The sequence below is a fragment of the Chelonoidis abingdonii genome, chromosome 17 (assembly GCF_003597395.2).
Source record: "Chelonoidis abingdonii isolate Lonesome George chromosome 17, CheloAbing_2.0, whole genome shotgun sequence".
NCBI classification, from domain to species: domain Eukaryota; kingdom Metazoa; phylum Chordata; order Testudines; family Testudinidae; genus Chelonoidis; species Chelonoidis abingdonii.
Genome location: NC_133785.1, coordinates 25692949 through 25716326, shown reverse-complemented (window position 1 = coordinate 25716326; position 23378 = coordinate 25692949). Strand labels below are relative to the sequence as shown.

Below are 23378 nucleotides of genomic sequence, written 5' to 3'. Positions count from 1 at the left end.
GAGGAGGAGGTCTGGGGGTGCTTTTGGGGGATAGGGTGAGAGCAGAAGGGGAAAGGGGTGGCAGAGGGGTGCACATGTCCCAACCCCTATTTGTGCTCCAACACCAGTTCGTATCCGCTTATCCCAGCTCCAGCCCCTTTCCCCTGCCCCTGCCTCAGTCCCTAACCCCCTATGCTTACCCCCATCCCTATCCCCCTATTCCTGCTCCAGCCCCTATCCCTGCCCCTACCTTTCACCTTGTTTGTCTCCGTCCCAGCACTTGCCCCAGGCCCTGCCCCAGCGCTTCAGGTGGCCGCTGGGCGGCACTGGCAGGGCAGGTACGCGAGAATGAGTCCTCCCCGGGCGCAGGGCGGACCCCTAGCCGGCAGGGGGCGCCGTAGGCTAGGTTTGCGGCTGCTGCCGCCAGGGCCGCTCTTGCTTCCCAGGCCGGCGTGTGGAGCCCAGCCGTCATATGACCGCGGCGCGGCGAGCGGGGCAGCGTTGGCCTTGGCAGGAGCCGCAGCCTGCGAGTCGCTGCCGTCGCGCGTCCCTGAGGGGCCGGAGCTAGTGCCAGTGCCGGAGGGTCCCGGCCCGCTTCGCCGCCGCGATGCTGGCGCTGCTGTCCCGGCTGCTTGACTGGTTCCGCTCGCTCTTCTGGAAGGAGGAGATGGAGCTCACGCTGGTGGGGCTGCAGTACTCGGGCAAGACCACCTTCGTCAACGTCATCGCGGTGAGCTCGTGCCCGCTGCCGGGGGGGCTGCCCTCGGGGGGGGGGTGCCGGGGAGAGGGGTAGGAGTGAGCCAGCTCCCTTGGCCCATCTCCCATTAGCCGGGGGCGGGGGGAGCTCTGTCTTGTGGGGGGTGCCGGGGAGAGGGGTAGGAGTGATCGAGCTCCCTTGGCCCATCTCCCACTAGCCTGTGGGGTGGGGGAGAGCTCTGTCTTGGGGGCTGGGTACTGAGGTGAGGGGGTAGGGTGATCCAGGTCCCTTGGTCCATCTCCCACTAGCCTCGGGGGGGGGGAGCTCTGTCTTGTGGGGGGTGCCGGGGAGAGGGGGTAGGAGTGATCTCTCTCCCCCCACCAGGCTAGTGGGAGATGGACCAAGGGAGCTAGCTCTGTCTTGGGGCTGGGTACTGGGGTGAGGGGGTAGGAGTGATTTAGCTCCCTTGGCCCATCTCCCACTAGCCTGGGGGGTGGGGGAGAGCTCTGTCTTGGGGGCTGGGTACTGAGGTGAGGGGGTAGGGTGATCCAGGTTCCTTGGTCCATCTTCCATGGGGGGGGGTACTGGGGTGAGGGAGTAGGAGTGATTTAGCTCCCTTGGCCCATCTCCCGTTTTCCTGGGTGGGGGGAAGCTCTGTCTTGGGGGCTGGGTACTGAGGTGAGGGGGTAGGAGCGATCTAGGTCCCCTGGTCCATCTCCCATTAGGCTGGGGGTGGGCTCTGTGTCTTGTGGGTGGGTACTGGGGAGGGGGGGATAGGAGTGATCTGAGTCCCTTAGCCTGCCTCCTGTTGGGCCCTGGGGGTAATGGGGAGAGAGAGAGTGTAGGAGGGAGTCCAAGTCCCTTGGTCTGTCCACCATTGGGTTGGATGGCATGTAAGCAGGCCTGTTTCTGTGTGTGGCTGTTGGGGTGAAGGGTTGGGACAGGCTCCTCTCCCAGCCTTTAGATGGGGTGGAGTATGGCTGGAGGAAGCTTCTGGCAGTGGTTAGGGGATGATTCTTGGCTCTATGTATGGGAATGGTGGATTTGGGGGGGGAGGGACTCTCTCTTTGATAGACCCAGGCCTCAAAACAAGGTTGCAGCAGGCTAGCAGTCCTGACACTGCACAGAGGCCAATGAACATCTCCTCTGTCTGGTAGGGAGACCATTGCTTCCTACCAGCTGCTCCTACAGGTCTCCCTGCAACTCCATTATTTAGTAATGAGGGGTTAGTAGCTACTTTTGAGCAGGATTAGGTACCCACTTGTCTGAGCTTTAATTTGGTTTGTAATTAACCAGAATCTGCAGATCTTGTTGCATTTTACAGTTCCTGGCATGGTATCCTATATAGCATCCATGCAACTGGAACAAAGTACAGTTGACTAGAATAAAACTGACGTTCTGTGTATTGGATTTTGTGGGATAAAATACTGGCTGTAATAACTGTCTCTCTCTAGCTGTTGATCCATCATGCACTTTCCTTGAAACTAAGACTGCTGGGTTGAGCTGGCCTCACTAGAACTATTGCTACAACATGGTGCTTTCTGTGCTAACAATGTAGCATAGCTTGCTTGAGGTGTAGGCAGACACTCTACTGACAGCCATGATACTGCTTACAGCATAGCTTGATAACATGGTTTTAGGACAGCTTCCCATATTATGTTGTCTAGGCAAACTGTACTAACAACCCCATAACATGAAGAATGCCTTCAACCGCTTTCTTCCATTTTATTTCTGATAATCTGCCAATAAACTGCTTAAAGCTGCTTTCTTGTCCTGTCATGAAGGTCTGCTTCTGACATTGCACTCCTCTCCTATTTCTACACTCTGCTGCTAATTTCTAGCTACTAAAAATATTCTGATTCCAACAATCTATATCTTCTCCTGTTAATAGAATGTTTTAGGGCATGCACTTTCTGAATAGCCGAAGAAAATCACTTCATGGTTCATAGATGTGCTCTCATGGATTCACTGAACCAATTATAAGTCTGAAGCCTCCTGTGTGAAGTTTCTTATGACTGTCACTGAACAGGAGACAAATTGAATGACTTGCCTGGACCACTGAATTGCATATGTTTCTTCTGGCTCTGCTATTGGTATCCAATACTGCAGTTGGGGAAGGATGCTTGGTGTCTTCATTCACATGCAATAAAGGTCATAACTGATAGTCCAAGGGATTTACAGGGAAACTGAGGCATTAAACCAGTTTTGGTCTGGAGTGGATAGGACAGTCACTTGACGCACTGAATTCTTGGGTGTAAGTTGGATAAGAAGCTTATCTTGGTAGAGAGACAAGCCAACTTTTTGGCTGCATAAGACTGGGAACAGTATGATTCTTGTACAGCCACACAGATTTTACATTTTGTGTGTTCTGTTAAGCTTGCTTGGATAGATTCAGTTCTCTCTCTCTCTCTCTCTCTCTCTCTCTCTCTCTCAGTACTGTCCTATAAAATAATTATACATAATCTATCCAAGCTTTTTACTTACACACACACTTTCAGATAGCATAGTCACCAGCTCCGGTAGACAAGACTGTCCGTGAATGTGTGCAAGGCTTAATACAACTGTTGGGCGCTTTGACAGTCTTGTTGCATTTCAGAGCTTTTTTGCAGTTTAATGATTGTGAAGGATAGGCTCTGCTCAGATCAGTGTTTCTATTTTACTCTTTGTGTGCATGCTACCTCGATCAAAGTTTTATTTGACTAACCTGTTGGAAAGGAAACATTATTTACCAAGTTTTCAGCATGCAGATGTTGAAGAATTTAGGTCTTGCTCAGTAAATGTAACTGACTTCCTTATGTTCTGACAGTTATATTGCCTAATCAGGAATGTCACTCTAACTTGGTGTTATGCTAATACTGAGCAACAAGGACGCTCTAATCATTGAGTAACACTTCCTCCATAAATTTAGCCTCTGTCTTGTTGGCTAAGCACATCTGCAGGACTAAGCTGTTAGTTTTTGGGAGAGAGGCACTTTTTTTTGGTAGGGAAGGTAGTGTGATGGTCCTCAAAGTGAAGCTCTCCGGTTCAGCCTTCTGAAAGCAGAGACTTTAAAATGATTGAACAGACTTGAGGCAGGCCCTGAAATGCTAGTCTTTCTTGTGCTTCAGGATCCTATCTGTAGCTGGCCAGAACAAACAAACTTTGAGCAACAGGATTAACCTTACAACCCTGATAGCTTGTTGACTTTCGGAGCTATTTGGCCTAGCAGGTAGAGCCCTCAGCTCTGTCTGTTCTTAGCCAGTACTAGTAATCTGGGGCTGTCTCTAGTCTTTTACAGCCAAGACTCACTTTAGTGGTGAAGAAGCGGGGAAATGTTGGGATGCCAGCAACAAGGAGATTGGAATCAAAATGTCCTGTACATATCAACTGGATAGGAGAGGGAATAGACTCTCTCTACTTGGTGCAAACAAAACTACCACTTATTCTGGCTACCAAGCTGGTCAGTGACATTTGTAATGTTCTTTCCCTCCCACATCTTTTTGAAAAAGAACACCCTCATGAACACCTAGTACTCTAAATATACTGTACTAGAAGTTCATGGTAGATGAACATACAGTGTGTAACTGGCTGAAGTGGTAGAACTACCACTTACTGGGATAAGAGATGTTAAGTAAACACTTTTTTCCATCCTCCGGCGCAGAAGGGTGTACCCTGTGTCTGCTGTTTGAAGATCAAAAGATGATAAACCTTACTAACAATTGCTTAGTCTTTGGCTTTAAAGCACTGAAACTAATATGGGTGAACACTATTATTAAATACATATACTTGCAAAACTGTTTCTGGGTACTGTGAGAGTCAGTACCGTTGGGCCATGCCAGAACTGCAGCATTTATCTGGTTGTGTAGTTCAGCAGTAGATAGGTTTGAAACATTTGGACAGCTTTCTTGACTACTTTAGAATGCTAAGGTATAAACCATGGTTTAAAATACAAGCAGAATATTGTAGTCTGTCATTTCAGTTTTGTAGAGTAGATACAATATCTTAGCACTGATTACATGTCCAATGATTATGTATGATGTGGGTGGGATGGGGGAACACGTCTGCCATGTTCTCTATAAAAGTGATCATATCATAACCAGGTCCTTTGCAACTCTTTGTAATGTAGACACAGCATGAAGATCTCTCGTACCAAGCAGGTTCCTGTAATGACTTGTATCTGATTTCATCAGGTGACATGTTTAGTGCCAATTACTCATCAGCTTAAGAGCTGACTGCTGATCAGACTTAACCTGGAAAGTGCACCAAATTAGGAAAAGGTGCTCTTTTTATTTTTAGTTAACAGCTTCCTTCTGTACTACTTAGTCTTTAACTACCATGGCTTGTTTGATCTTCCTCATTAGGTATGTAAATTGGGATTGGACCTGTTTATAGTGAAGTCTAGTTATAAACTCTTGTAGATAAGTGTTTTTTTTTTTTTCAGATTCTACTTAGCTACCATGTGAGGCAGAAAATGTAGCGAAGCAGACACCTTTGAAGGTTCCACTTTAGTCACTATCCCTTTAATTAGATACACAGGGAAAACTATATTCATTATGGGGGTATGAGTAAACCTGGTCACAAGGGACAGCATCATTCCATCATGGGCCATACTTTCCAGAATGTGAAGAGGCCTATGGCTTTTAGATTTAACAGTTTTTTGCTGCTGCAGTATAACCAGATGCAATCTAACTGAATTTTCCCCTGGATTTTAATTGAGGACTGATAGTGTTCTCTGTTCACTAGACTCTGAAGCCTCTTTTGCACTGTCTAAGTAACTCTTGCTGACTGCATCTCTGCAGCAAGTGTTCGTCAACAGTCCTTCTTCAGGCTTTCTGTCAGAAAGCTGCAACTGAGTGGGCAACTGATCTCCTTAATCATGTGACACAGTTGAAACACAAATATTTCAAGTGAGCTGATAGATTCTTGTTGCGCAAAACCTAAAAGTCTTGAACTAGTTTTGGTAAACATTGATTCTACATTTGAACTTCAGCTTCCAAAAGCTACTTCATGCATTATATTTGGCTGATTTTATTGTAAAACTCCTGTCTGACACCTGGCTGCCTGATGTATGATCCCACTTGTTAATACCAAACATGCTTGCCAAATGTTCTGGTCCCCCCGCTTAATGGTAACCAACTGTTAATGAAAGCATGTACTCTTCTAAAACCTAACACTTAGGGTATGGCTACACTTGGAATTTCAAAGCGCGGTCAGAGCGGCAGCGCTGGAGAGAGCTCTCCCAGCGCTGCACGTAAACCGCATCTTTTATGGGTGTAGCGTGCAGCACTGGGAGCTGTGCTCCCAGCGCTGCTGCCCTGATTACACTGACGCTTTACAGTGCTGCATCTTGCAGCGCTCGGGGGTGTTTTTTCACACCCCTGAGCGCGAAAGTTGCAGCGCTGTAAAATGTGAGTGTAGCCAAGCCCTCACTGTCCTCTTAATATACCTTTAAACTGCACTGTTAATAAGACATTAAAAAAAAAATCTTTCACTCATGCTGTTTCAACTATGTCAAAGTGGAACGAAGATTATTAAACAGACTGGTCTATTGTTCCTCTTATGTGTTGCATCCAAAATACAGCAGCATTGTGGAGAAGTTTTAAACTGAACTTAAAAAAGTCTAAACCTATAATAAGAGATTAAAACCCTCATCTTACAAACATACATGTTGGTGTTAAATTATCAGTGTTCCTTTAATAAGAGCATTTTGAGGCTTCAGTTTCTGGACACTTAAACTTATTGGACTTCCTGTGAACAAAACCCAAAGTGATCATTCTCGGCCTGTGGCTATCAAAGGAGTCTCAGTCCCCAGTATCAGTCTCACCCTGTGAGTTAGTCATAAAGTTTAAAGCCAAAAGAGGCCACCACATTATCTAGTCTGAACTCCTGAATATCACAGGCCAACACCATCACCCAGCACTTGCACACTAAGCCCCCAAACTGAAATTAGATCAAAGCATTACAGGCCACAGGAGATCAGACTTTCTGCTACAGGCAGAGAAAAGGAAGGAGCAAGGTGCACCAGTGCAGTGTTTCTCAGATATGGCCACTGTGGCCGCTTGAGGCCATCAGGGGCTTTTCTTGTGGCCACAGCCTCCTGGTGTGTGGTGTGTGTGGGGGGGGGGGTGGGGGAGCGAAGGAGGGCAAAGTAGTGACTCTCCCCCTTGCTGTTGCCCCTGGATGCACGGCTTTGGTGTTGGTTGCTGGGGCTACCAGCAGGGATTGGGCTCTCCTCCCCTCTAGAGTCACCTAGATCACAATGTTGTAGGAGCAGGCAGCCAGTGAGTTCTCTGCCTTCTTGGTGCAATGGGGTTCAGGCTTTGGGCTTCAGCCCAGGGGTGGCGAGGCAGCAGGCTCTGGACATGGGCCTTTGGGCTCCAGCTCCACGGCTTCAGGCTCTGTCCTTGGACCCTGTCCTCTGGCTGCAAGGCTCTGGTAGCAGGGCTTCAGGCTCCAGCCCCCTGCTACCTCCTCCAGCACCTGTCCCCCATCTCCCCTGGTCCACACTGCCTCCCCTGAGCCTCCATCCAGGGCTTAATTTGTCCCCAGGCTTGCTGGGGCTGAGTAAGTCTGTTTGTTAATATCACTTCTCACAACAGACTTATTAGCTATCAATGAATAAATTACAATGATTTGAAGGGGTATCTGTGCATATTTATTAGCTTTTCCTAAAGCTAATTAAGTATTTTAGGAAAAAGTGGGAGAGCAGCCACCAGCAAGATTTGATGGCCACATTCTGAGGCCACCAAAAATTGTCCTGAGAACCCCTGCACTAGTGCCTCAGGCCCCCACAATGGCAGGATATGATTAAGTGAAAGACACCCAGATAATCCTGGCAATTGACCCACATCCACATGCTGCGCAGGAGGTGAAAATCCCCTATGACCACTGCCAGTCAGACTGAGGGAAAATGTCTTCCTTACCCCACATATAGTGAATAAACTAGAACCTGAGCATGTGAGCAAGAACCAGCTAGCCAACTACCTGAGAGAGAATGCCTAGTCCCACCTGAGAGCCCTGGCCTGCCTCATCTAGTGTTCCATCTCCAACCATGGCCATCCCCAACGTGTCAGAGAGGAGATGAAACAAAACAACCAGAGTACATTTGTATGGGTAGAATTCCTTCTTGAACCCTGCAGGTGGCTAGCTGAAACCCTGAAGCATAAGCTTTTAGAAATGTTAAGATATAAACCAGAAGTGAGCCTCAGAACTGCTGAGCCCTGCCCACTACCATCATAAGCAACCCCATCATGCAATCGCACTCAAATTTCTCCTCCCATTTATATCATGCTAACGTTCTATAAATGACTAATTTATTTTTCCTTACAGTGTCTTCAACCTAAAAGTGCATTTTACAGTACATAAACTCATTTTCTAAAATGGATGAACTAACAGACTGTCAACTCCTTAGGGCAGGGATTATTTTTCTCTTCTGTGTTTGTGCAGTACCTAGCACAGTGCACCCTGATCCTTATTCAGAACTTCTAGATGCTGCTGTAATACAAATAGTGGTACAATTTTTTTCCCCAAAGGAAGAACGTTCAAGCGCAGTTGTGCTGAGAGGGACAGATAGGTCATCACAGGTTGATCCATATTGGATCTGCACATGAATGGCATCGTAAAGGTAATTGAGCTATAAAGTTATATATTCTCATAGGGTTCTGAGGATGCCTGCACTGCAACGGGGAGTGAGTCTCCTAGCCTGGGTCCACAGATTTGTGGTAGCAGGGTTTGGGCTAGTGGACTAAAAATATCAGACTAAGCTTTCACATTGCTGCTTGGGCTGGAACAGGGGCTCTGAAGCCCACCATCGCACCAGGCTTCAGAGTCTGTGGACCAAGGGTAGGAGGCTTGCTTCCAGGTCAACACAGACATACCTTAGTTACCTTATTTACCACTGGTGATAAGATGTATATATCCTCACTCAGGTATACATGAAGTGATTTACCTCGCCAGGTTGTGATGTATCTTGTCTTGCAATAGAAGTTCATTAGTTTCATTGTTGCACTTGTGAAGAGCAGAATAAAGGCTTTCAGGCTATGGTATACTTTTACCTCTAGAGGTGGAAAGGGGTGGTATTCAGCTCTTGTTCTCCAGTGAATTACTGTGCTTGCATTTAGTGGTCAGTTCAGTGGAGAACTATCTAGAATGCTTAAAGGCAACATCAAGCTAGGGCTGTGAAACAAGTACTATAAACGCTTCAGTTACTTGCATTTCAAGATAATCTACTTAAACTTTCCGACCGTATAGTTTCACCGCAGCCCAGTTTATTGTTGTTGGGGAAATATTCTTTGTTGGCTCTCAGTGGATACCAAGTGAGTCCCTAAACCAATAGGGAGTTTCTGAGTCTTACTAAGGCATCAGAACAGGAAACAATTGAAACACGGTCTGTAATTTAGTGATATTAAACTAACATCTAAAAGAATCTTAAACTGTTCTTTTGTTTGCCTCTACTTTGTTAGTTTAAAATGTATAATGCAGTGGCCTTGAGTGAGTTTACAGTACGGCTTGATGGCTTTTCTATTTAAAACTCTATAAATATGGGTCAAAGACCTGCTTCCTCTGTAGTGAAGGCCCCTAAAAATCTGTGTGAAATGCCAGAATTCAAGGTACCCAGGAAAACACTAACTTCAGTCTTCGTAATTAGAATGGTTGGGAGGAGACATTAGCATGAACACTCTACAGCTAATACAAGCAACCCTGAGAGAGTTCCAGTTTGGGAGGACGCGGGTGTATCTTAGATAAAATTGTTACCCAAACTTCATTATGTCATTCCTTTGAGAGTCATGCTACCTTTATATTTGTCTAGAAGACAAGTCATGAGCGAGTTGGACTGACTAATAGATAAGAATCTGTCTTGTGCAATGGCAAAGCTTTGTTGATGTATCATTTCCTGAATCCCTTAGGATACTAAAGGTGGAGGTTTTTGCATGTGCTTCATCTTAAGGAGCTGCTCTGCAGCAAAGCTCAAATATTAAGCCACAGATCTAATCTCTGCACTGTACTCCCTTCCCTCAGTGATAAAAGTCAGTGAATAAAAGCCAGTCCATCCTCATTGCCAAGTGTGATTTTTCTAGAGCTTGGTGTAAAGCTCACCTGCCAAGTATTTGCAGGGAAGGGGGCATACTCCTCTGTTTTGAATAGAGGCAGAAACTTGTAAGCTGAGGCCTAAATATCAGAAAATGCCCAAAGCAGGAAAAAACAGTCTATGCACTGGCCTAATGTTAACCTTCCTTCAGAGTCTGAACAGTGCAGTAGTTTGTCACTTCAGAACCAGCTGTTCCCCCGACTTGAAGCAAACTTCCACACTTAGGCACGTGGCAGTTACAGTAACATATCCAAAAATCTGAAATGGAGGTCTTGTGCATACTGTCATTAAGTCCTATTACCTGATACTTGTCAGGCATTTAGGATTTCTTTAAATTTATTCCAATTTGTACTACTTAAACTTATATTTGTATGGTTACTTTAAAAAGGCTACGATAAAGACTGCGTAATGGCATTGCCATTAGAGATCTGTTGATGAGTTAAGTTTCAATAGTTCATAACATGCAGTAGTAATTTTCTGAAGATTGACAGTGGCAAAGAAACATTGCTTCAAACTTGAACTCAAGTATTGTAGATTGCCTGTAATACTTCAAATCCCATGCTGAAAATTGAAATGAATTGTTGATGCAGATGCAAGGAGCAGCAGCTCTAGAGCTATATACTAATCATATTAAGATCATATGCTGGAGTCTCACTTTACATCCCAAACTGGTCTTCAGACAAAACGCCAGCACAGCTAACAGGAAGCCAGTGTTCCGACTACAGAATGATAGGCCGTAGAGTAGACTATAGCTACAGTGCTCTGCATATTGTGGGAGCTTGCAACACGTCAGGTGAAGATGGAATTGTTCAGCAAGCAGCTTGCTTTACATATTCAGTGTCTCAAATACAACTGAACATGAAGCATTTGTGTTGGCCTAAGACCTGTACAGTAAATGTTACAAGTACCTAGTATAGGTACTGTCTAGGAAGGAGTATGGCAGAAAGAGATCTAGAGGTCATAGTGGACCACAAGCTAAATATGAGTCAACAGTGTGATACTGTTGCAAAAAAAGCAAACGTGATTCTGGGATGCATTAACAGGTGTGTTGTAAACAAGACACGAGAAGTCATTCTTCCGCTCTACTCTGCGCTGGTTAGGCCTCAACTGGAGTATTGTGTCCAGTTCTGGGCACCGCATTTCAAGAAAGATGTGGAGAAATTGGAGAGGGTCCAGAGAAGAGCAACAAGAATGATTAAAGGTCTTGAGAACATGACCTATGAAGGAAGGCTGAAAGAATTGGGTTTATTTAGTTTGGAAAAGAGAAGACTGAGAGGGGACATGATAGCAGTTTTCAGGTATCTAAAAGGGTGTCATCAGGAGGAGGGAGAAAACTTGTTCACCTTAGCCTCTAATGATAGAACAAGAAGCAATGGGCTTAAACTGCAGCAAGGGAGATTTAGGTTGGACATTAGGAAAAAGTTCCTAACTTTCAGGGTGGTTGGACACCGAAATAAATTGCCTAGGGAAGTTGTGGAATCTCCATCTCTGGAGATATTTAAGAGTAGGTTAGATAAATGTCTATCAGGGATGGTCTAGACAGTATTTGGTCCTGCCATGAAGGCAGAGGACTGGACTCGATGACCTCTCAAGGTCCCTTCCAGTCCGAGAGTCTATGAATCTATAGCCAGCGAGCCTTATTAGGCAAAGATCTAAATAGTTTATGCTCAGGTACTTCAGGTATAACATTCTTGATAAAGAATATCCTATAGCCCAAGGACATTGTAAGAGAGAGTTTAAGAGAATGGATCCCAAACTGCTTGCATACAAGTTTTTGGATAACTGTCGCTTCGTGTTAAAGTGAGACATGATAGTTGTCTTAAATTCATTCATTCCAATGGTGACTGATAACTATCCCACTTTAAACAAAGTAGGTAAGATTAAATTTTACCACCTGTGGAACTCTCAAGTGTAAAATACTATTGTGGTATAACAAATAAGTAGGGCCCTACCAAATTCATGGTCCGTTTTGGTCAATTTCACGGTCATAAGATATAAAATAATTTTCATGATTTCAGCTTTTTAAATCTGAAATTTCAGAGTGTTATAATTGTAGGAGTTGGGCAGGGAGGGCGTCCACAAGGTTATAGTGGTAGGGTTGTGGTACTGCTAACCTTACTTCTGTGCTGCTGCAGGCGGTGGCATTGCCTTCAGAGCTTGGGAGCTGGGATCCTGGCCAGCAGCCACTGATTAGTCAGAGCTGCTGCCAGCAGCAGCACAGAAGTAAAGATGGCATGGTATTGTATTGTCACCCTTAGTTCTGCACTGCTGCATGCAGAGGTGGGCTTTCAGTCAGCAACCACCACTCTCCAGCTGCCCAGCTCTGAAGGCAGCAGCAAAGAAGTATGGATGGCATAGTATGGTATTCCTAATCTTAAGTCAGCAGCAGTACAGAAGTAGCTACTGATCTTTTGTGCTTTTACCCTATACCCCCGATTTCATGGGGGAGACCAGAGTTTCTCGGGTGGGGTGGGGTCCTGACCCAAAAGGGAGTTGCAGGGGGTCACAGGGTTATTTTAGGGGGGATTATAGTATTCCCTAACTTCTGCACTGCTTTCAGAGCTGAGTGGCTGGAGAGCAGCAGCTTTTTTTACCCACAAAAGGTTATGCCCAAATAAATCTGTTTAGTCTTTAAGGTGCCACCGGACTCCTTATCGTTTTTGTGGATACAGACTAATCTGGGTACCCCTCTGATACTTGTAAAAATGTGAATTTCCTTTTGATGCCTTTTCTGATCGGGAAATGGCAAGCAAAGAAAACTGTTGTTTTTTCTCTAGTTCATTGAGCAGCTGCACAGACAGTGAGATTGGGCCAGAAATTGAAACTCTGGGCTACTTCTCGTGCTCTCTGTAGATTTATTTTCTCTTTCAGTTCTGGTTTAGTAAAAACCTGTACTGGAATATTGTAGTTTGTTTTGGAGAAGCTTGTTTGCTAACTGGATATGCACTTATGGTAAACAAGAGTGATCTTTCAGGAGACCTTACTGAAGTACTAGATGTCTGAGGGTACGTCTACACTGCACGATTATTTCGAATTAGCTTAAACCGATATTACAAAACAGATCTAATAAAATCGGTTTAGCGCGTCCACAGTGGGATCCGTACCATCCACTGTCAGAAAAAGGGAGTCATTCCCATTTTTCACCCAGGAGCCCCGCGGCTAGACTCCAGCCAAGGAGCACTCACTGGGCGACCGTCTACTACTGGGGAGGGGCAGAGGAGCGGAATACTGGCTTCACACGCCAGCAGCATCAGCGTCTGCCAGCAGCATCAGTACACGAGGGTGACCATGTTCAGTTCAAGGAATTAGTATTTTACTTTTCTTTCACGTGCTGGGGAGGGGAAGAGACTGATGAGCTGTTCCGTTGAACCAACGCAATGAACACCGTGTATATAAGCTACAGACATTGGGCGCTCAGCCAAGAATGCAATAGTTTTCAGAGACCTGCTGTGGAGACTTGTAGCCTGTATTCTCATTACCAGCCCTCCCTCCCTCCATGAGCATCCGTTTGAGTCCTGGGCTTCCCGTTACGGTTGTCACGCACCGCTGTGTATCCTGGAGTTTATTTTTCACAACGCTTTGGCATTTCCTGTCTTTAACAGAGCTCGTATAAAACAGATTTGTCTCACCTATTATCACTCAGATCTAGTATCTCCCGTAAGGTTCAATGCAGGAGCTACTTTTGCATTTGAACTGCATCGCCACCCGTGCTGATCAGAGCTGGACACGTGAAAGCAGGAAATGTCATTCTAAAGGTCTCGGGGCTTTTCCTGTTTACCGGCACTCCGCATCCGAGTTCGGATTGCTGACCAGAGCGGTCAGTGGTGCACTGTGGGATACCTCTAGGAGGCCAATAATGTCGATTTCCGTCCACACGAACCCTAATCCGAGTTATCACTATCGAATTTAGCGCTAATCCTCTCGTCTGGGAGGAGTTCTGAAATCGATTTAAGGAGCCGTTTAACTCGATATTAATGACGACGTCGTGTGAACGGGTACAGCGTTAAATCAGTATATCGGCCATTAAACCGATTTAAAGTCGCAGTGTAGGCCTGTCCTGAGTGTGGTATTAATGAGCACTGAAAACAAACACTACCGTTTGACTCAAGTCAGCATACTGTGCTTGCTGTCCTCAAAGTGACAGCATTCATCAGACTATATAGTTGACACATTATGTATGCAGCATCCAAACTCCTGCCTCAAGACTGAAACCCTAGGTCAGACATTACAGAATGTCACCTGCAATGCATTATGGGTTAAGGAAGTGAACTTGCCAATTAAAACTACTTTTCTATTCTAGACTAAACAAATTTCACTCGAATTCGATATGAAGTAAAGGCATTGAGTTACAGATGCCATATTTTGTTGATGAGATTCTGCCCAGTGCAGGAGTTGGAATGACGCTGAGCATGCTGAATAACCTTTAGTGCTTCTAAAGTACTTAGTCTTGGAAGGAAGCAGCCTACCTGGCTGGCTTTATCCCAGTGCCACAGATGGGGGTAAAAGAAAAGTTGAGGGCCTGCAGCTGGCTTTCACTCTGAGACGTATAGACCTGCAAGCTTTGGGACATAACCTAGCCTCTAACTAAGGAGGTGTAACTAAGAAATTCCTGGGCAGGCTATTCATAATGCTTTCTTGCAGGGCTTTCTACCCCTTTTTCCTGTGGCAGCTGGTGCTGGCCTTCCCTTCCACTTCTTCATGAAGGCTTAACAGTTGCCTCAACCAAATGTATGAGGCTTGTATGGAGGGTTCCATGCCTACTTTAAATGCAACCTATTTTGTGCTAACTCTTACTCCACATCTGCCTGCAAGATACATGTTTCTCAGCCTACATAGATTCATGGAAGTATGCTTAAAGTCAGGCAAGCAGAATTCTGTTGGACTGCGTCCTAAAAAAAAAAAATGGTTGTGGTCACTGATGAGCAGCCTGTGAGAGTTGTACTTCTGAATGCCTGGCCTATGAACTGAACTACTTACTGTTCTTCCAATAGAAAGGATACTCTAGCGAAAGATTTGTGAACAGTTTTTTTGTCTTTGTTCATCAAGGAAGCTGTAATTCTTGCAGATGGCTTCTTCGGAAGCTAGAAATTAATAGAATATTTTTTGACATTCTCCCATATGAGCTTTAATGGAAAAATGGAATCCGTGCAAGAGCTGTTAAAATTTCCTTTTGAGGGACTTGGGGAAGGGGGAAAGGACACTAAAAACAAATGGTATCTTCTGTCTACAGATGAATTAACCTGTTCTGTGCTCCAGGGTTATAGAATTTTACTTAACATGACTATGCTGATTTTATTATACAATTCTATATTATAAGCTTATAGCATTAAATAGATGTGCACCATCTGTTCAGTAGGCAGATATTATACTAATGGATGGCAGTAATAGCTACATGAATGCTTGTTAATAGGATGCATTGTACTCTACCTAGTAGAGTGGGCAACTTGCCCTCAAAGTAGTTCTAATGCTAAATAAAGTTGCTGACCATTGCTTGACATGAAATCTTGGTTTATGGAAATACTAAAGCTAGTTTATTTTTACCTTGCTGTAAAGTAGCAATACTGTCTGGCCAGTTTCTTCAGGATTTGCCATTGGATGCATAGACTGTGCAACCTGCAATGCAACTGCGAGTGATAGGCCCAGGTCAGTAAACCTGTCTCCCCTTGGGAAGCCGCAGTGGTACTCAGGGGTGGTAGTGGAACTCCCTGGATGAAGAAAATGCCCCCAGAAAAGCAGATGAGCCAGAATCCTGTTGACCGACAGTATCCACACTCCTGAGGCCACTCCCATTTAGAAAAGGTACAGTTGCAGACACAATAAGGCAAGTGCTTCCTTCAGCTTGAAGTGGTATTCTGTCTAGAAGTTGCACAAGTCTATACCAATCATCTTAATGGTCGCTTGTCCTGGTGGGAAGGACCCAGGTGATTTCCAAGCAGCCCTATTTAGGGGTGGCCTGCTTGCCCCAATTTGGGGAAGGCCCTAGAAAAGATGGGCTAAGAAAGCTCCTGTCTAGCTTCTTTCCTGGCTCTAAATTGATTGATTGCTTGTTGGAACGTTCACACTATATTAACCATACTTGAACTGAAAGACCATGAACTTTGGAAAACAGCCATAACTGATAGAGAACTGCATCTACTGGATGTTGATGTTGCAATCCTCAGTGAGACGAGACTTTTGGGAACTGGATCACTAAATAGAAGTAAACTACCACTTCTGCTGAAAATGAGCCAGTGATCTACAGTGTGGGATTTGCTGTCAAGAAGTCTGTCCTCAGTGCATGTACCCTCCAATATTTATCAGTGAGAGGAACATGCAGCTGGACGTTGAATATAGGGCTCTGGAGCTTGAATCTTCTGTCCATCTACAGACCAACACTTGACTACTCCAAACAGCATGAAGCTGAGTTCTAGTCTCAACTGGAACAAATCAACAATGTCCCCATAAGGAGCAGACTCGGTGGTTGGTGATTTCAATGCCCGTTACGATAAGGACTGGGAGCATTGGGGTCACATCATTGAGGCTATCTGTGCCATGTTGGCCAATGAAAATGGCCAGCATGTCCTTGAGCTTTGTGCCTCTTGTGGGCTGATGGTCTTGAATACGTATTTTGTTGGCAGCACTGGCAGCAAGGTCACATGGAGCAACCCCGGCTCAGGACACTGGTATCAGCTTGACTTCTTCCTGATCCATCACAAAAACTTTGGAGGTACACTGCATGCTCAATCAATGCATAGTGCAGATTGCGACACTGTTAGGGCCATGCCCTAATTACATCTTAAAAAGATCCATCACGTGAAGCCAAAAGTCAAACTTTGCCTCAGTATTACTAACGCGAAGGACTCTGACACTTGTGCAGAGTTTCAGTGTGCACTTGAGTTTCTGAAAATGAGCAACTTGATTCCCCTGCTTCTGATACCTTGTGGGAAAATTTTAAGAAAGACGCTTGCTACTGTCAAGGATCTCTTTGGGACAACAAAGAAAAAACAGCCTGACTAGTTCAAATGTCTGCTGCTCCCCCTCATAGAAAAGAGAAAGCAAGCTCGCCTAACTTTACTTCAACAACCAAGTCCAGAACTCTTTAAATTCAAAGAGGCTAAGACAATGGTCCAGAAAGCCACCAGAGAATGTTCCCAAAGTATTGGCAAGTCCTGTACAAAAAGATTCAGACCTACTTTGACAGAGGGGACCTTCATGGTACCTATGATGACCACGTGCCTCCTTTTGAGTCCAATTTGTAAAAAGACATCAAACCTGAAAGGGCAAGAACAACTTGACCAATGGACTGAGCATTACCAAGAACTCTGTTCAGAGGATACCATTATCTCTGATTACTGCCTTAGCTGCCGTCCTCCAGCTTCCAGCAACACAGGAGCTGTACCAAACACCAACTTTTGAAGTGGAGAAAACTATTAAAGAGATTGTGCCTGGAAAAAGCAGCGGGCAATGATCAGATACCTCTGGAGCTCCTAAAGGCACGAGGGAGAGAGCTTGCAAGCAACTTCCCTGTGCCTGCCGGGAAGAAAGCCATATTAATTGACTCAAAGACTGATGGCAGCTTGTTCAACATTGGATGACTTTAGAGCAAAAGGCATGTCACCCAGCTCACTAATTGGGATCTGCTCTTAGCAGATGCTGCTGCATTCATCTCTGACTCACCTGATGAATTGCAGATCCTGATGGAATAAGTTTATTTTGCTGAACTTGATACATGCAGAGATCAATATCAAGAAAACCGTTGTCATGTCATTGGGCACCAATATCCCACCTAAAATCTGCATCTGTAATGAAGCTCTGGACAATGTGGATCACGTCTGCTATCTTGGCTTAACTTTAACCAGCTCACTTAGCCTCCATAAAGAACTTGATGCAAAGTTACTTCACATGTTTGGAACAACAAGCTGCTAGCCCTGAACACTGCTACTCGTATATGGGTTTTTCTCTCACACCATTGACTAACTTTGGTTTTTCCTTTCATCTGTCAAGATGTTGGATGGCTATAGTAAAGTAGCAATGAGATTAAATCTTCAGATAGTTCTTTCTTTCAGTACAGTTGCCTAAGTACTGTCTTGACAAAACGGTACTTCATTTAACATCTGCCTTACATGCTGGATTTTGCAACTGTCCTCTTCAGCAATAAATTCAAAGTAGCCATTTCTCCCTGCTAGAAGTACTTATTCTCTGCAGTTCCTTGAGGAGGGTGCCGCTATAGTGAAAAATAATTTAATGGTTTGCTTTGTAGGAAGAAACTGTTGCCAGGGATGTTGTGTATTGTGGTTACAAGGGTTTAAAACAATGACTTTCTCTTTAGTTATTCTGCTGAAAACATTTTTGGTTTAAACCAATCTTACTCTGTCCTGCGTAGTAGAATTGATTTAAGGAGACTGAAGAAGAATCCTTAAATACTGGCTGATGGTAACTGGATGATAGTGAAACTTGTGGGAAGGGTGGTAGTGGAAAAGCTAGAAAACAAGGTTGTTCAAAATTAAAGTGAAACAATCTTATGTAGCCCACAAGGCAAATTATAAAATGCCGAAACTCACGTTAGAAATGAATCACCTGCACTGATACTTGTGACTTGCCTAAACAAGTCCTATCCTGTAAAACAAATTTGTACCCTAGTTTTGCTTTAGAGCAAGGGCTGGCAGCCTTTTGGAAGTGCTGTGCCATGTATTCATTTATTCACTCTAATATAAGGGTTTGTATGCCAGTAATACATTTTAATGTTTTTAGAAGGTCTCTTTCTATAAGTCTGTAATATATAACTAAACAATTGTTGTATGTAAAGTAAGTAAGGCTTATAAAATGTTTAAGAAGCTTAATTTAAAAGTAAATTAAAACGCAGAGCCCCCTGGACCAGTGGCCAGGACCCAGGCAGTGTGAGTGCCATGAAAACCAGCTGGTGTGCTGCCTTCAGCACATGTGCCATAGGTTGCCTACCCCTGCTTTAGAGACTCAGACTAGTGACAGGTAGTGTAGAATAGTTCCTTTGGAAACTTCATCTGAGGCAAGAGGCTGTGCTGATGTATGCTTAACTATACAGTGCTGTACAAATGAGTCACAACCTAAAAGAGCCTACAACCTAAAGGCACAAGTGGAAGATATAGTGTAGTCTAAAGGCTGAAATGCTTAATGGAATAGGAGTGTATTTAGAAGCATCTTGGATGAGGGAAGGGAGACTAACTAACTTTCCAAGCATAAGAGGCATATTGAAATAGCAGAGAGTGCAAGAGACTTGAGCAGTCATGAGAGGGCTGGGTGGAGGATAAGGAGTCTAGGAACTGAAGTATTGGAGTGGGGTGGAGTTGTGCAGAGCCTTGAATGCAAGGATGAAAAGCTTTGAGCTGAACAGAGAATTGCTGAAGCTCTTGATTATTGGAGGGGATCTATCTCCTTTCTCTTAGTTTAGGGGCAGATTTGGCAGCAACTTGATTTTTAGGGTTTGAAATTTGTCATTTCTCACCTCAGCACATCTTCATAGGTACTGGTTGCCTGTCCTACTATCTGTCACTATAGCCATCAGAGTATCACCTGAACTTGATTGTGCTAAAATGATTAGCAGTGAAACTGTAAACATCATTCAGTGGTTAGATGTGACTTATCACCTTTATGAGCTGTTGGCTTAACTACCTGTAGACTTGGGTAAATATCTTCAACTTTGGATTGGTTTCACATTTTGAAGCCAACTTTTGAAATGTAATATCTTTTGGTTTCTTTAAAATGAAACTTTAGTTTGTGCTACCAAAAGGGGCAATTATGCACCAATCTGTCTGGACACATAATCCTCCAAAATACAGGGTCCTGAACACATTGCACTGTATGACTTCAAAAACTTGATCATTTGATTAACTTGGCTAGTTTCTACGGAAGTGAGCCATATTAAGGAGGAATGGTCACCTGTGCTCTGAAGGAGGCAGTTTCAGATGTAAGGGGCAGCATTGAAGAAGGCACAGATGACCTAAAGAGAGCAGTGAAAAGAGTCGAGTTGAGCAAAATTGAAAGAGCCCAGTGATCAAAATAAAAGTAGGAACCTTGTGCATTGTAGCAAGCAGTGTGGTCTTGTGACCTTCAGAAAAAACTTAGACATTGCAGTTTCAGGCAGCTTTTGTCTGATGAACGGAATATTACTGCTTATAAATTTGCTGTACCTGATGTGCTGTCAAAGAACAATTTAACAAATATATTGAGGCTGTTTAAGCTTGCCTTGCTTAAAGCATCGCACCAGATTCTGAATATACTTAATAAATGAGGTCTGAGTTGTATTTCATAGTTTTTAGGTGATTGGCTTCTTGCTGTCTAAGCCAGTAGAGTACACCTTTTAATCTGAAGATTAGGCCTTATTCCTTCCTGTGTGGATAATGCTATTAGAGACTCTTTTAGATCAGAGGTCCCAAAACTGTGGGGCACGCCCCCCGTAGGGGAGCACAGAAGAAAGTTTTAGGGTAGGACATAGCAAGGACCAGGCCATCCCCCATGGGGGGTGGGGCAGGAGCACCATCCAGCTCTGTTCCAGTCCTAGCTGCAGCTCCTGCCTAGCTATCGCTTCCGCTCCCACCCCTAGCCTTGGCCCCAGATTGCAGCCTGGCTGCGGCCCCCGCCCCAGTCCTGCCCCCAGCCTTGGCTCCTCCTTATCCCTGTCCATGCCACGCCACCCCCAGGAGCTGTAGCCTTGCTTCTGGCCTCTGCTTCGGGGAGGTAGAGGAGGGCACAGTCATGGGTTGGGGGGCATGACCCTGATAAGTTTGGGGACCACTGCTTTAGATAGTAGCGAGTAGGGTAAAGGGCACTCTGGGATGAAGTGAAGCACAGTGTAGAGGGGGAAAGGGTCATAAGGACTGGAAGGAAGAGGAAAAACTTAACCAGAAGACGACTACACACACAGAGCCATCCACAATCCTGTATAGGAAAGCGTGAGGAGTAGGTGTGAAACCTAAAAGGGAAGGGTACAGTCTGGCAAAACAAGTAACATCTCTAAAAGTATCAGGTTGATGTTATAGTAGAGAGCTGTTTTTCATTCTTGAAGGAACTGTGGACTGTAGTTTGGGCGCAATGGGGCTTTGGGAGCCAGAGTAAATGTCTTGAGTAAACTTTTGAAGCCCTGGCCATCACCTTCAAAAAATGGGTTGTATTCTCTGGGTGCTCAACTGAGGCCTTCGGAGTTTCACATTTGCAAAATGCTGAGTATGCTCTGAAAACTAGGTATTGATGATATGCAGAATGGCTAGTAAGATTTTTGTGTTACGTAATAAGTGCCAAATAACAACCTGTCAGGTGAGAAGCATCTGGAATAATGAAATGGAACTTCACTGACCTACTCACACAGTACCTCAGAACTATGAAAGAAATCTCACTCGGGACCTTTTTTCTAAGCCACTTAAACGACAAAAACCGTTTCAGTGAAAATGCAAATCTGAACTATCAATGGCTTGAAAAATCAGTGACTTAAACTCCATTGGCAGGGAGTCTTACAGTCAAAATTTTCTAGTCACTTTTAATTGCTAGTTGCAACAATCTACAAATTTATAAAGTAAAAATAGCTTCAGAATTATGCTGTAAAAAAGCCATTGGCTTCTCTGGACATATCTTAACTCCTGAAAGACCTCTTGCAGTATAAATAGAATCAGTAAATTTACCCAAGTTGCCCACTCATTCATCTGTCACTTAAACTGTCTCTTTCTTTAGACTGAGGTTGGTCTCTTGCTCTGCATTTCAGAGTTCAGGAGTAAAGTCAACATACAACACACTTTTTTGTAACTACAGAGGTCTTTATGATCAGTCAGATGAGGAAAGGTGAGTTTGCAATAGTCTGTTTAAAAATCAACTCTTTACAGTCTCTTTATCAGAGTTGCTGGACCCGTGTGTGAATCTATATTTTAGGCATCCAGTTGCCTTTATTCATTGGTTCAATAATGGGTAAATGCAGTGCAGAAGTAAAGGGCAACTGAACCGTAGAAGGCGCATAACTCTGTAACCAGGAGATAGAATGACACAAGTCTGGTGTTACAAGTTGATCATTATCTTTGGCTATTACCTCGTGAACCATGTTTAAAGCAGTTTTAACTTGGCTGCTTTATTTAGTTGTCCTAAGTAATATTACAGGACAATTTAGCTACTTAATGAGTCAGGTTGTGGAAAGATGCAGGCAAGATCTTGTCTTGTGGCAATATGCTATTGGAGAGATTGGATAGCTTAGAGAAATGAGAGAGCTTTCACATCTGAGACGTTTTGCAAGAGTCACCTGATTTGGTCTGATTATAGTGGACACTGACCCATTTCAGAAACCTACTACAGCCAATACTATTTCAGCAGAGACCTGAGTCTGGAAGAAGGCATTTACTTTTGCAGAGGTAAACTTAAAGTTGAGGCAGGATAGCCTGGGAGAAATCTGCACTATTGCAACCTGTACCTGCTTGTTTAGCCAAAAAAAGGCCTCTAGTTTTCAGTGCCATGTAAAAGAGCTCCTTTGGCCAACGTAAGCTAACACTACAGATGGAAGTAGGAACTATAATTTTACTACAAAAGGAAGTACCAGTTTATACATGTACATCAGATTTCTTGTAAGGCCATATTCATAACTAATCTTTAATGCTAAATATTAATGCACAATAGCATGAAGATTCTTTCAAACCTTCAGTCGCATGTGCTGTGTACAGGTCTGGACACACGCCACTCCCACTTTTGAGTTGAGTACTGTTGAAATTGTGCAATGTGAGATGCCAGTTTTGTTTCTCAGGAGGCTCAGAGGCTGTGCAAGTTCTTCCAGCTGCCATCTTACTGATCTAGGAAGCTGAAGCATAGCTTTTCTGTGTGTGTTGAAAGCCAGTCCCTTCGGAGTTGACACCCTCTGTTCATATTGCCCAATTGAGTGTTTTTACACAGCTTAGGAAAAATACCTATTCCAGAGTGATGCAGTGAGGTTCGCACAGCTGGAATACTAAGCTCCATCACGAAAAGTGCTTGCATGGTTTTTCTTTTAGAGCTCTGTATAACAAGACATTGAGTTACTTCATATGTTCATGTGGCTTAACGTAAGCAAAGTATTGTTCCTCTCTGGTTTAGTTTCATGCACGATACTTGCTCACTGGACATTCATTCTTTTGACTGAAACATTTTCTGAATAGGCCTGAGGGAATGAGTGTGAAATCATGGTTGGAAATGAGCATTAATACGCCTTCGTGCAAAAATTAGTTCAATCACCTATATTTTTTTGGCACTTCAACTATAAAATTCTCTCCTTATGTGAGGACAGGAGTAAGTTGTTTTGTTTTTTGTTTTTTAAATAGCTGTGTACTGTAAACAGTGCCAATCATGCATGTACATGATTCTGTGCTTAAACATTCTCTCCTTATTGTGACAAGATCTAATACAAACTCTCTTCTATTCAGTCAGGTCAATTCAGTGAAGACATGATTCCTACAGTGGGCTTCAACATGAGGAAAGTTACTAAGGGTAATGTGACGATAAAGGTACGTCAAGAACATTTTGCTCTTTGTGGGGACAAAAGCATTTAGTTTTTAAAGGGATACTCTTGGATTAGGTCACAGTCTGAGTTCATTTTCAGACAGACTTGAGAACTAAATTGACCTTTCATAAGACCAGCTTTGTTTTGTCATACTAGTAGGCAACCCCTCCTCCTCC

The 23378-nt window shown here is 44.2% G+C and overlaps 1 protein-coding gene across 1 annotated transcript in view; it reads left to right on the top strand.

Annotated features, from left to right (window-relative positions):
- Nucleotides 1-442: 442 nt before the first annotated feature.
- Nucleotides 443-23378, top strand: part of ARL8B (ARF like GTPase 8B) — a 35617-nt gene continuing 12681 nt past the window's right edge. The window contains exons 1-2 of the mRNA XM_032784194.2: nucleotides 443-709; nucleotides 23126-23206. Coding sequence (XP_032640085.1) covers nucleotides 587-709; nucleotides 23126-23206 — 204 coding nt within the window. The 5' untranslated portion in view covers nucleotides 443-586. The remainder of the gene's footprint in view (nucleotides 710-23125; nucleotides 23207-23378) is intronic.